Genomic DNA, 14,666 nt, shown 5'->3' with positions numbered 1-14,666 from the left:
CTCCTGTTGTCTAGATAGAGATTCATCTTGCTTTTCTTTTCAGCTTTTATTTTGCCCCAGGAGCTTAATTGTCTGTAAGACACATTTATTTGACAAGTGCTGTAAAGTTGTAGAGCAATTAATACATGGAATATATACAGTTGTGAAGTGTAGCCTTTTTTTTTTGGTGAAATAAATACAAATAAATGCGCTTTACACCCTTCACTGCTTTGCCTGGCTCTATAGACAAGGAATGCCATTCATAGCAGAGTGACGGATGTGATACGATTGGTAAAAAAGTGGGAGAGATGCAATCTGAATGCATTTTGTACATTCTTTTTCTCCTCAAGTATCATCTTTTGAAACCTCACCCTTAACAGAGGGAAACAAAAGATCGTCTCAACATTTTTTTTGACGCACACACTGTGTCGATTGCTGCAGAGAAAGAATGCTTGCACAATAACTGCCTCTAAAATTGAATTTCTTCAAACTTATGTAGTAAAAGTGCCCTTTTAATGGCACAGTTAACACATTGTACCATACACAAACAGAGACTCTGGGCAACAGTTGTATTTATCGAGTTCTGAAGAAGTACAAAGTTGAATAAATAAATATGACATTTAGCTGTCACTCCTAACTCTACCAGAATTCAGAGATGGCTGTTACACAGATAAAATCTGTGGTGTTTGTGTCAACTGGGACGTTTGATTGACCCCACCTCACTTGTGACCACAGAAGCACAAAAAACATGTCATCATCTCTATATTCATCATCTTCACCCGTCTGGGAATGTTATAACCGTGACTGAGACAGTGTGACCTGTTTACATAGATACATGTCTCTTCCGGTGCACATAATGTCACTGCATGCCTGGAGGAACAGAGAACAAGTTTCATCACAGCAGTTTTATGCAGCAACAACTGTGTTAGTCACTGTCACTCAACCACATCTGTCTTACACTTTTAATCTGAGCGCACAACCACGCATGCAGATAAAACAGAACATGTACTGTATTTTTTTGCCCTGAGGGGATTTGTCTGGATTAGACAGAAGATGACAGTTAAGTTTCACTGTTTGAAAATGATGCTTGCAAAATAATGTGTGTGGCAAAGACAAAAGGAATGCCAAGAATTAATTCATCACTGGCTTACCTGTGACTCAAAGAGGCACTTCATACCTGGCATGCGTCTTGAGTGATCGGATCTCATTTCCTCGCTCTACATGCAGATAAACATGTACACCTTTCTGTATTCAAAGACCAAATACGTTGTTGTTGGGAAAAACACATTTTTACTGTATTTGTGTAAGTTGTTGTGATATTAAAGTGCTGGTCTGATCAGTTGAAACAGTTTGTTCGAAAAGCTACTAAATGTTGGCACAGAGTAATCAAATTTCTAGAAAGCAAGACCAATTAAGAATTTACCGTAACTGTTTTGGTAAAGTTAACTATAAGTTTGTGCTCCCTCAGCAACTCTCACAATTGCTCAAATTCACTGATGAAATGAGTTGAAACAGACAGTACGTTCACAAAAATCTGATGCTTATCTTGGAAGATGAGAGAGCCTAAACGCGTAATTTGGATTACAGTGAACCAAATGGAAATCGGAATGTGTTTCACCTACTCCCTGAGGACGTCATTTGTGTAGGCAGTCCTTACATGTGGCCCAGGACACATTCGCAGGCAAACTTCTAAAGAATGTGGCCACATGTGTCACAGACCATCTCTGAATGTGGTCTGAGTGATCAGATCTCAGTGCATCTTGGATTCCTTGGTACTTCATGCTCCACTTGTGATTGGATCACACCAAAATGTGGTGTGATAGTAGTGACTTTGACTACTGAGGATGAAAATTTGTAATTGCAAACTGTGCATGGTAGTTGGGTTTTGGATTTCTTAAAACTTGTGTTAATCTTGTCAGGGTCTTGCTACTTACATGACCTAACCTACTTTTGCCTCCTCTTCTTTTTCCAGAGAATCTGGAAGAACTTCAGGAGGTGGTGCAGGAACGTTTGGCAGAGTTACTCCGCGTCCTCAAGGCTGTCATCGGCAAACACCAGACCCTCAACTCGGTGGACATCCTGGGAGCAGCTGGAACGGTCATTGCCAAGGTCAAAGGTCAGTAATTACTCACTAGCATGCATGGACGCACACAGACGCACAAGTAATAACACACAGGTGGCCAGATGATGCTCAGATATCTTGTTGCATTACAGGTTCAAGCAAAGGGTCTACGTCAGTCTTGAAACCAGTGTGGGAAATACCCTGCAGAAATGTTTTATAGCTCTGTGCTTGGTTAGAGTTGGCTTGGAGATTTGTTTTTAAAAGGTCACAGTATGAGAAGTTATTATTCCTTCAGCAACAGATCCATTTCCCGTCTACTTAATGAATACAAACAAAAGGATTCTCAGCTCACGAGTTCAGTCTACTAGAAACGTGATCCACTGCAAGGGTATTTCTTCACTTGACTTGCACACAAGAATCTGTACGGTGGAGACTACATGGCTGTAATTTGCATTCCATATTTCAGCGACCGCGGAGGCCCCATGGCAGGCTGCTTGTCAGTCAGGCACGTCCACGTTTCTTCATTCTTTTACGCATGTCATGAGGTGTGTGATTGTCTGATGGCTCATCTGCCATATCTCAAAACCTGAGTTGTGACCTACTCCTTAAGAATGCTTCAGAATACACGTGTGCATCTGCAGTCCACTGAGTGGTGCTTTGACAATGTTTAGAATGCAAACAGGAAACAAAAGAGATCCAGTATTAGATCAGACAAAGGAATTATTGGCATTGTTGAGACTTAAATGATAGAACAGGCTGTGACTTCAGTGACGAGATTGAAAAACTACACCATGACTAATGACTGAAGGTTTCTGTCATTTATACACATTTATAAAGTACGGTTAAAGATGACAGTTTCTAAGACACCCAGTAAAACATTTATGATAGTAAATGGCTTTCCTAAAATTCATAAAAAGTAGTGAAAAATAGAGGTTTTGATGCGCCAATTCAGTTTTTCAGTTTCACATTTGTTCAGTTACCCCTGCCATATTACTTTCAAATGCCACAATAAGCTCTGCCCTATGTTAGCACAAATAAAAGTGAACGACCCTCTGTCTTTAAACCAGCGATTCAAGGAAGGAAAAATTCCCTAAAAAAACCTTGTAGTTTGGTAAAAAAAAAAAAGTGGAAGAAACTTAACGAAGAGCCACAGAGCAGAGATCCCTTTTTGAGGATGTATAAACATGCAATAGATGTCTCATGTACAGAACAGACCAACAAAATCACAGATCATACAGATTACAGTGACAAAATTTGTAGATTGTAAAATAAATGTGAAGCCTAACTTCTTCACAGATTGTTTGAAATGTTGTTGGCATCAAATTCAGGATCAGCATATGCTTTACAATGGACTTGATGAGGTAAAACATTAAATATGTTGTCTTTGTACTGTTTTCAATTAAGCATGTCTAAAAGGATAAACAATTTATCACATGCTGTTGTATTTATTTATTATATTAGCGCCCCAACTCTTTTGAATCGAGATTGAACCTTAATTTGTGGGTATGATGACATTTTCTCTTTCAGAGAATAATTTTATCAAGATACTTATTATTATTTTGTATGCTAAAAATGCACAAAAATATGCCCAAACACCTTAACTCCAATAGAATGGTGGTTCTGCTGTACAGTACGGCAGTGCAGCAAGCCATTATTCCTATTTCATAAGGTAAGCCTAGTCAATTACTCATGCAGTTAATGCAGTAATTGCATGTTATCTAGTTAACAAGTGGAATCTTGGAAATGTGCCTGTCCACAAGGGGGTGCCTTACATCACAGCACTGTGGCTGGACTGTCCCTAATGGCCAGTAGGTAACACAATACTGACACAGTCAGGGAGCCAGAGGAGGACTGAAAAGAAGAGGCTGAAAGAGGAATGAATCAGTGAGACGCCAGAGATCAGGACTCAAAGGTCTGGATGATAACAGGTCTTGTGCACCTCAGTGTCTTCAGAGTGTGTCGTCTCCTCATCCTTGTTGCCCTTTGATGTTTGGTCATGACACCTGGGGCATTTGGACAGCTGCCAGAATTTACTGGAAAAAGAAATCCTCCTCCCTCCCTCTCCAAACACATGGTTGTCTAACCAGTTTCAAATGCCATTTACATGCAGATGTTATCCACCAACTATTCTCTTACTATTGTTTTTGTCTGAGACTGTAGGCAAGTTTTAATAAACCTGAAAATGTTAAGAGACATGTTCAGCTCCACTCAGTCGTTTAATTCCAAGGGTTTCATGCTAGACAGAGACGCCTATTGTTTTATTGCCTTTACTTTTTCTCTGTTTGTGTGTCATCAAAGATATGATCTTTTCACGGACTTCTCATTGGTTCAAAACCAGACCCAGACAATGTTTTTCTTTTCCTGGTCACATTTTGAGAGAGTGTTCATTTTTGCCTCCTCCTACTGAAAAACTGCAGGGCACTGCAATAAAAGTGTCAACTTCCACAACTTATTGAAATTCTTTCCCTGCTCTGTGTAACCCTTTGTCAGGGGAAGATGCTGGCAGCTGACAGAGTGTGTTTGTTTAATGCAATCAATCTTGTATGTGCATGTCAAAGGCATTTTTCTGTCCCTATGTAGATAAACATGTTGTAGATTTATTTGATTAATCTAAGGAAAGCATGTTGTTTACACTTTTTTCTGCATTTAAACACAGTTGTACTTTTAGTTCGCCTCATGAGTGACCCGTCATGCCAAAGAAAATCAACATAAGTTCAATAATCAGAAAATCAGACACTCTTTAACTCACTAAAGGATTTTTTTTTAGGGGTTAATTGTCCGAGTTACGGCTCAAGCATGAGAAAACAATGGCCCCTGTACTTGAATGATGCAGTTTCCATATTTCAATCGTGACAAGGGGGGCAGAGCTCTGGAATCATTGTTATGAAACCCACAGGATGTCCTGAGGAAGAAGTCAGCGCAGAGTTGTACGCTAGCATTCAGGGCCAGGGAGGTGCACGGCAGGGAGGCTTTCATCGCTGAGTCTCTTCTCTTGGTGTCCTCGAGAGTCTCCCTGGAACGTGGGGTTGCCTCCCCAACCCAGGATGCCATGACCCTGCTGTGCTTCGTCTTAGGTTGGGACTTTACAATTACCCAACCGCCACTGACATGGATCGAATTTGCTCTAATGAAGAGAAAATGGAAGCACAAAAGCTAGAAAGCAGTTTGGGAACTGGGACTGTTTAGGGCTGTTTTTCCCCAGCAACTGAGGTTTTGTGGTCCCAGTTACTAGACAATGATGCCAGGTTTCATAGAGAAAAGGTAAGTGTTGTCAAGGTAGTCTGTAGTGTTACATGTCACAGAACTCAAGCTGTGTGAGTGTTTCCTGTTGCGGGCAGACAGGAAGTACTCAGCTTATTCGGATTTCACTGCTGTGTCTTTGGTTCCTCCAACTGCTTTCTGCAAATGCCTTCTTGCTGAGTAAAGCGTTTCCTGACAAGACATCTCGTACTCAAAGATTTATCAAGCGTCGGTGGCCTTGCGGCTCTATAGTCGGTGGACATCTTGATGGAAGTACACCTAAAAGCAATGTCTTCGATTGATTACCTCTTCTGAGCATGATTAACATGGAAGATGGCCTGTGGACTTCAGTGGAACAAACAAGGGAAAATCTGGGATTGTTTCTGAATATTCATTGAATATCCATCCTTGAAGATCCTTGAAGCTGTTCAGAAGAAGACTTTTCTGATTTGGTAGGAAGACATGGACTGCACATGTCATTGCCTCAGACTGCTTCTGCTTTAACGGTTGTGTTTTTTAAGCTGTTTGCATAGCCTTTTCTTTAAAACGTTTGACCCTGTTTAACCACCCAGGAGTTTGACTTTCCTTCTCTCATCGAAGAGAATGTCAACACTTACCTGAAACTACTTTAGCCCTTTAAGAGGCGATAAACCACTCCTCACAAAAGCAAAATGGTTAACTATTGTTGTTACTACTTATGATTGCAAAAGGAAAACAGCAAAAAGATGTTTGTGGCAAATTTCATACATTTACTTTGCATTTGATACATGGTTGTTGCTTTTAGAAATAAATATAGCTGTTTGTTTTAACTTACATGTCATTTATTTGATCCATTGTCCATGTCTGTTTATGATTTTTATGTTTAAGAACTCATCGCCCAGCCACAAACCGGCCTAGTCGTGTAAATACTTTTGTTGAATGATTGAGTATAGATAAGCTGGTTTGTAACATTTTGGCTGACATTCTTGTATTTTATCACTCTCCACAGGCGTTAACTTCAAGGAAGTGAACCCAGAAAGCACAAAAGCTATATTTGGCGAGATACACGCATCCATTGACACTTTGGCATTCACATTCGGCAATGTGTGAGTACAATGTTTGTATACCTTTTCAACACCACAAGATTTATTATTACTTTTTGGTGTGACAGCCAAGAAAAGCTGAGCTGACTCGCCCAATCTTTTAAAACCTTGAGTTAATCTTTTTGCCCTTTGCGTGTCTGTTTTTTGAATTGTTGATCTGATTTTTGTTTTGTAATCCAACTGTATTTTTGACATATATTTACATCTTCACATCTACTCCTCAGAGTTTCTGACTTCCTTATGGGAGACGTGGGAGATGTGGACAGCGGCTCAGGGTTGGGGATCCCCCAGACCAGAAGAAGCAGGGTGAGACACCATCTTTCTTCTCCCAGCTTTTGAGCCAGCAATTTTTTTTGATTGTTTTCAAAGCTTTGTTTTCAAACATGGCAGTTTTCAAAAGGGTGCACTCAAAGCAGCAATTTTACCACGCCTCCATTTAAAAAAGCCTCAAAGACTTGCTTTCTGTACTTAATTGGGGTGTTGAAAACCCAGCTGCTTCTGATGTCTAACTTTGATTGTATGTCTGCTATTTAACCCTCATAATTGGAAATGTCTCTTTCACAGTCTTTTGACAATCTCTCTGTGGATCCTGAGGGATATGTTTCAGAGAAAAGTGACCTTGTGGGTAAGTTTCATTCACATTCCGTATTTTACCTCTAAGCAGTGCGGGTGTGAAATAAATTAATCCTGAGATGTAATAGCAATTAATGGCTGCTTTACAAAGCATTTAATGGTGGCGTTGTAGCCCGGGGCACCCTGGAGTGTCAGCCTGTGAGTTAGCTGAGTGATTAAGGCTTTGGACTCTTGAATGCCTGAGGTAGACCCGCCTTAAACCTCTGCTTCCACCCCTGTTATTTCTGCTTCTTTTTTCATACTAGCTGCTCGTTTTCCCCTCGCCTTCCACATATCTGACATTCCTTGCCTGTTTAGGAGTAGTTCCGTGTGGGATGGGAAACACATGGGGTTTGTGTTAAATCCGATGGCGGGCGGTTGGGAGAGGTGTATTACAGTTTAACCAGTTAAGAGAAAATAACGATGTTGGATTACTTTAAAAGATGCCCGGCACTTTCATATCCTCCTACACTCCCAACTTTGACCTCAGTATGCTTTCTCATTTACCTCCCACACACACCTGTTGGGATAGTAGAACTGAGAGACACCAATCCAACACTTTGTTGTTACCATGTGTTGAGCTTTACTTTGTTTTGATGTGTGCGACTCCACTGCTCACTCTTCAGGCCCAGAGGTGCCGTTGTCACGGGAGGAAGAAGTTGACTTGACCCTTCAGAAGAATGACAGCGGGGTGGAGTCTGCTCTACTCTACGCCAAGGCCTGGTCCAAGTATATTAAAGACCTTCTGGCCTGGATGGAGAAACGACTGGCTATGGGTAAGACATGGACATCACTGACAGTGCACTGGGCTGCATTAAGATATTATACTTGATATTATGTGAAAGCATGTGTTGATTGATAACTTTTGGACTGGAATTCTGTGGTAAAAATGGCCTTATCTTGTGTTGCAGTGCAGTTGAAACACGACTTGGATATCCATAAATTGTGTTTGACACAACCATTTGCAAATATGACCCCTGAGTGATTATAAGCCTTTTGACTGATAATTGGGTTCAGAGGTGGCAGAACAGTTTGTGCTCACTTTAAAGCCATTTAGTCATGGTAATAAGGCAGTCAATAAGGCAAGAAGCAATAAGGGCCTCATTCCGTATACCCTAAGGCACATTTCATCAAAATGCAGAGACATTTATTGCAGTAATATCAAATATCAGTTATGTTCAGGAATATCAAAATAATATGAGAATCGGCCATTGCAAAACATCTAGAATTGTTAAAAACTATATATGCTTATACACTGTTTGATGGAGTCTATGTATGCTTATGCTTCAGCTGACTATATTAACAAGCAAACCCTCTGGCTAATAGGCCTGTAGAAGGCTACAAGTGAATTGGGATCCATAGGTCCTGCTGCGGGCCTATATTAATGATCTATATTGATTTTGCAGTCTGAGCAGAAACCGTTTACCTGCTAGCCTCACTGTTTTTTCCATAGTAACATCTACTTAGTACTGATGTATAGGGCTGCAACTTATTTTCACAGGTAATTGGTTAATCCTGTAGTCTATAAAATGTTCTTCAAATTGCTTCTTTTGTCCAACCAACAGTCTGAAATCCAAAGACTCTGCATTTACAAATGGAAATGTCAAAGAAAAGCAGCAATTCCTTAAATTTAAGAAGCTGGAACCAAAATATTATAATATATTTAAATATTTTCAATTGAATATCAAAATAGTTGGCAATTAATTTCCTTTAAATCGATTAATTCTTCCAGTTGCGTTTGTGTTAAATATCCAGTATGTACTAAAATATGAAGGGTGATGTGATCACTACAATAAGTTCCTGTATGAGCCGAAGCTCATGGGTAATCTGTGTTCGTTTGGGGCCATCATTGTGCAATTAGATGAAATACACCACACATGCTTTTTTCTAAAAAATAGTTAATTATCAGCTGGCAGTGATTACAGACATAACTAATTCCTTATCCCTTTTTTTCTTTCAGACATTGAGTATGCCAAAAATTATGCCAAAATGGCAGAGTCTGCCAAGGCGCTGGCCAGTCAACAGGTAACAGAAGACCCTTTACGATGAAAACTCTGATTAGTATCAAACTGTTTTCGAAAAATATTTGTCTGAAATTATTTTTCAGATGTTGTTTTCTTTATTTTGTTTCTCCAAGGACTACATGCCATTCAGCGATATCTATGTTTCCACATTCAAGAATGACATTGAGTACAGACAGCTGTTTATTCAAACAGCAATGGCTCTTCAAACAAATAAATTCATACAGGTAAGAATGCAAAAAGGAATGCCTTGAAGAAACACTTACCTCATTCAACTTCAGACCGGTTGGATACGTCAAACCTTCAGCATTTCATAGGCATGAATGTCTCACTAAGCAGGGGCATATATTTTTTTTCTTTTGAAAGTGAGTGCACAAAATATAACATTGCAAGGCCTGTTGTGAAATTTATTCTGACTATGGAGAAAAAAACGCACACTGTGCCTCTTGTTCAAAATTTAGCAATTTTTAACATGATGAACCTGCATTTAGTTCAGTAATTCTTATCTTTCAAGTCTTTCTTGTAATCCGCCTATTCTCAGGCTCTTGTGGATGTTGTCATTTCTTGTAAAAACATTGCCCAAGACTTAAAGCAGTTTAAGTCAGAAAGCCTTCCTGTTATCCTCTAGTCAGTAGGAATATTCTGTAACAGTACTTGCTGATAAGGACACAAGCATCTCCGATATAGTTATCATCCTTATGTCTTATCTTCAGTGCAAAGCTTAAATTAACAAACTTATTCCAAAAAAGGCTTTTTGTAATTGTGTGTAATTGTTGACTTTTCCCAGCCTCTTCTGGCCCGGAAGAATGAACTGGACAAGTTGAGGAAAGACATCAAGGAGCAGTGGCAGAGGGAGCAAAAGAAAATGGTTGGTAACAAGTCGCTTTTTAGATACATACTATTAGATACACGCTATTGAGCTTGATAGCAATGATGTTTGTCTCTCATTGTGCACTACAGAGCAACAAAATGCATTACTGCAGTAACAGCAGCATTCCACAGCTAGGTTTATCAGCCAGCCAGGTGATTGTCAGATAACTGTCAGTATAGTTTCCTGATTCGTATACGATTCGTACACATAATAGATGTTGAATTTGTGTCACCAGTGACCGAAACGAGAGTTTATTTCTGTTTAGCTCTTTAGAGTTTGTTTGTTTCATGGACTTATCCTTTCACTAATTGTCAATGCCCTTGTTTTTTACACTGTTTACTGTTTCACTTTACATGGAAGGTTAATTAACCGTAAAAGGTGTGTCTGATTATATTCATGATAACTGTTACACACTTGCATATTTCAATATCATGAGCGTTTGTGGTTGATGTGTGTGGTTTTGGCAGCAAGAGGCAGATGCAACATTGCGTAAAGCGCGAGCGCTGAAGGCCCAGAGGAGAGAGGAGTACCAGAAAGCCCAGTCATCCACCAACCGCTCCCAGGAGGAGCAGTCCAATGCTGGTAACAAACAGCTTGAGAAGAAGAGGAGGCTGGAGGAAGAGGCTCTGCAGAAGGTAGGCAGGGGAGAAAATGACAGGGCGAAAATAATTGGTATGACATATCCTGATAAGCCAGTTAATAATAGCATGTCCTTGTGCGCCAGTAGAAACTCTGACACCCTTTCTGTTGTCAAAATCTGTCTTTGCAGCAGTGCTTTGCAGTCTGCACGCTCATTCTACTTTGCAATTCAGAATTTCATCCACACTCTCACATTATTCTCTGTATCCATTGCTGTGGTCAGGCGGAGGAGGCCCAGGACCAGTACCAGAGCTGTTTGGCTGACGCAGGCGTCAGGAAGATGGATCTGGCCAACGCCAAGAGCACCATCCTCACGCAGATCCGAGAGATGGTCTTTCAGTGTGACCTCACGCTCAAAGCAGTGAGTGGACAGTACATAATATTAGCAGTCAGCTAACAAAACAATGAAATGAGAGAAGAAACTGGACTGATCAGTGCTTGATAAACAAAAAAGAAGCTAGCAACCAAAAACTGAAAACACATGAATAAAACAAGGCAAGACTTTTTATCACTTTCAATTGAATTGAAAGATCTTATAATAAAGGGACATTACACAACAACTCTAAATCTATTTTTGAAATGCTTTCATATAATTTCCGTGGCTTGTTAACATGGTATAAAGCAGCCCTATATTTTTAATGACTGTGAATATCCGTCAAATACATATGATCAAAAAATGTATTATATGATATTACAAAATGATTCAATAACTTATATTGAGATTAAATAGAAGCTAATTTAAAGCATACACAGCATTGACTATTGAAAACAGATCAAGAAAAGTACTGGAAATTTGTACAGAATTCTTGGTCAGGTTCTCAATCCTGTTTATTTAGTCACTGTTTAAATATTTTCTGATTTAAACTGTCAGTTTCTTTTATATTGAATGGGAAAAATAGAAACCACAGTATATGCAAGAATGTTTGTCTGCCTGTATTTCTGTTTTATCGGTTTACAGTCACTTTGATTTATTCAGTCAGACATCATTCGCTCACTCACTTACTCATTAAACAATCTGTCATTCTTCAGGTGACGGTGAACTGGTTTCAGATGCAGCAGGCGCAGACTGCGTCGCTCCCCGCCCACTACCAGGACCTCAGTGAGAGTGCCAAGCTGTACGAACCGGGTGAATGCTACGCTGAGTTTGTCCGGAACCTTCCCAAAAATCTGCCTAAAGAGCGTGTGCACTCAGACTCCATCTCCTCTGACAATACCAGGTACCAAAGACTGTAGATCAATACCTCCAAAGTCAGAATTAAACCCCCCAGCTTTGTGCAAGTATTTTCTAAGTGAGTAGCTTATGAAATCAGCTTGTGGCAATCCTTTTATTAGGGTTTATTGTAATTTAAACACAGTCATCACAGATTGTTGCACATGTGGCCATTAAAATGAGCTCAACTGTGGTTTGAGTTTTGTTTGAGATTAACCTTCAGTTTTAGAGTCGATTGTTACAAAATATCTCTAAGTCACTCCCGTCCCTTTTTAGAAGTTGCTCATAGCCTAGTTCTTCTTTCAGCAAAGGTAACAGTGAGTCAGAGCAGGAGGAAGCGAGAGAGAGAGAGAGAGAGAGAATCGAGGAGAGACAGAATGCGTGTTGAATTTTCTGCCCTTCCTCAGGAAATATCTGTGGCGCAGGCAGAATGCAGCAGGGGAGATTGTGAGCGTGAGAGTTTGGCTCTGGTTTGAAGCTGTCCCTAAGACTCTACTTATTGTCAAAGCAGCGTCAGAATCAGCTTCCTACACACACACACTGACTACCACTAAGAAAACAAGCAACAGCAACTTTACTTTCTTAGTACGATGTTAATGGTAAGATTAATGATGCTGTTGTTGCAATTGTGACCCAATTTAGTGCTTCGTACTTCCATTATTGGGTAGCCACAAACGCCTTTAACGTGACATTTTATATTGAAGTGGTCTGCTGGCTGGACTCATTTCAGTTTCTGTTCCTAATCCTGTCTTTCATTCTTAGCAAAGCCTTCAGCACTAGCATTTCTGAAGATTCATTGAGGTCACTCAGAACAAATCAAAATGAGTATTTGTGACTTAATGGCTTTAATCAGCATCTGTTTGCAAGTTTGGGATTACGAAGACTTTGAGTGGTCTCCAGTACAGCTTAGGTTAGCGTGTAATAGACAGAAACATGCGCTCTAATAAAAGGCATGTTTTTTCTTTTCCAATGAATTGAATCATGTGGCTAAATACAGCGGAGGAAGAAGAGGTAATATAATCTGCCAAACTACTCTCAGTAATACTGTTGTCAGAGTTTGGCATAACAGATTGAAATGTGACATGCTTGCTTATTCATAGCACTCTGCTCCAAGGAGTTATAAATTCTTGGGAGTGTTGGTGGTGGGTGTTAGCAAAACAGATTACATGCCAGAAAATGAAAGCCAGAATGGCCTGGTGTAGTAATAGTTGAATCACTGGTGTTGATCAACAACAACAGACTATTGCACACTGTGTAATACAATAATGCTGAGCTCCGGGACAATAGAAATCTTTCTTACCGGCAGATTCATCAAATGTAACCTTAAATGCCTACTGTATTTCCCCAGGTTTGTCTTCAACAAAAGGTCAGTGGGCAGCACTCATTCCTCCCATGGCAACCTGTCGCAGGCGTCCATCACCTCCTGTGACCCGCTGAGCGGAGATGAAGTGGACAGTCCACTACACCGACCTGCAAAGATCAGTGAGCGGAGGTCCAACAGCAGCACAGACATACAAGGTGCTCGCTCAGTTATTAATGTGAACTCAAGAAATGATCACATGGATATTTACAATTACTATGAACACCAGCAGACTTCAGAGAAGATCCGCTTTGATACATACAATTTTAACTGTAACATCTGTCAGTCATTGATAGAAATAGCACTTTTAGACATTGTGTCAAGTTATTTATTCTGACATTTTAAGGTTAACCTCAGGTCATGTTTTTTTTCCCAACATGGATATGAAGTATTTTAGATGATCCCCAGCTAAAGCTGGCAGGCTATCTGTTGGTCAGATCAGTTTGCAAACCTGCTTTTATCTTTACATGAGCCGTTTTGGGACTTTCCCTGTATATTGAGTCATGGAAATTTAGTCATGACTAAAATCAAAACAGTCAAAGTTGTGTCTTGTCTGGAATATCTGTGTGACCACCTGTCTCCGAAAATATCTGAATCTCATGCTAAGAAAATCCCTAAACGGGAAATTTAGGCATTTTTCTTTCTTGTTATTCTGTGTGTGTGCGTGTGTGTAACTGGTGGTCTGTGTGTTTTGTGCAGGGCTGAGAAATCAGGCCACGCTGAGAGCCTGGGCCTCCAGCAGTCAGGGCAGCCAGGGAGGGATGTGCAGTGACTCGGAGAGTGCGGGAGGCAGCAGCGAGTCGAGGTCCATGGACTCTCCCACTGCCAGTCCAGGTAGGAGGATTTTACATTGAACCTTTTTCAGGGCTCCAGGGTGGGACTGTTTGCCTGCACATGGGCCCCAAAAATCTGCCAAGTGCAACCGGTGTACCTGAAACTTAGCAGCTCTGATTAAAAAAAGAGAGAGAAGTAACTGCAAAAAATTATTTTGAGGTTATCACAATTTCTTGTTGTGTGAGCTGCGATTTAAATGAAGTAGAACAATTATCTGTACTTTCTTCTCTTTTTCCAATCAATCCGGTTTACATAATGTTAAGAAATTAAATTAAAATGTATTATTGGGTGCACCTAAATGAAAACACTCTGGAAAGATAGAGGAACAAGGAATGATAGAGAGAGAGAGAGAGAGAGATAGAGAGAAATCATATTTGAACACCCAAATCATGTCACTTAGAGATAATAAAAACATCTTTTAAGTGAGATTATAAAAATAGTTAGCAACTAAAACAACTTGATTTTCGAAAACCATTGTGTTTGGGTATCGAAAGGTAAAAAGATGATGAAGGCACTCATGATCTATTTCTTTCTACTGAAATCTTTTTTCGTCTGTAGTTTAACTTCCCCACAGACCCACACATTACTCATTTCTAGGTGGTACACTTCCCTCTGCAGCTGAAACTACTTGCCACACTGTGCAAAGCTTTTAAATACTCAACACTAAATGTACAAATGTAGAGCACCTTAGCTTATTTGCTCTCAGTATAGCAGTGGTATACGTCTTCGTGCTCGAAAATCTGAGCATTGTTATGT

At 40.1% G+C, this 14,666-nt stretch overlaps 1 protein-coding gene across 3 annotated transcripts in view; it reads left to right on the top strand.

Moving 5' to 3' along the window:
- LOC311267056 (rho GTPase-activating protein 29-like) overlaps nt 1-14,666 on the top strand; it is a 33,221-nt gene that overhangs the window by 12,925 nt on the left and 5,630 nt on the right. Inside the window, exons 3-15 of one of the 3 annotated variants that reach the window (XM_084369874.1) lie at nt 1,952-2,095; nt 6,270-6,366; nt 6,588-6,669; nt 6,928-6,988; nt 7,602-7,751; nt 8,936-9,000; nt 9,113-9,223; nt 9,784-9,864; nt 10,335-10,502; nt 10,730-10,867; nt 11,536-11,723; nt 13,065-13,234; nt 13,776-13,910. In XM_084369874.1, coding sequence (XP_084226000.1) covers nt 1,952-2,095; nt 6,270-6,366; nt 6,588-6,669; nt 6,928-6,988; nt 7,602-7,751; nt 8,936-9,000; nt 9,113-9,223; nt 9,784-9,864; nt 10,335-10,502; nt 10,730-10,867; nt 11,536-11,723; nt 13,065-13,234; nt 13,776-13,910 — 1,590 coding nt within the window. Of the gene's footprint in view, nt 1-1,951; nt 2,096-5,004; nt 5,303-5,673; nt 5,734-6,269; nt 6,367-6,587; nt 6,670-6,927; nt 6,989-7,601; nt 7,752-8,935; nt 9,001-9,112; nt 9,224-9,783; nt 9,865-10,334; nt 10,503-10,729; nt 10,868-11,535; nt 11,724-13,064; nt 13,235-13,775; nt 13,911-14,666 lie in introns of those variants that run through there. The other 2 variants (XM_084369875.1, XM_084369876.1) reach the window with 2 other exon arrangements.

The sequence above is a fragment of the Pagrus pagrus genome, assembly GCF_965226575.1.
Source record: "Pagrus pagrus genome assembly, chromosome: 12".
NCBI classification, from domain to species: Eukaryota; Metazoa; Chordata; class Actinopteri; order Spariformes; family Sparidae; genus Pagrus; species Pagrus pagrus.
The sequence above is the reverse complement of the archived record's forward strand: the minus strand, read 5'-3'. Positions and strand labels throughout refer to the sequence as shown.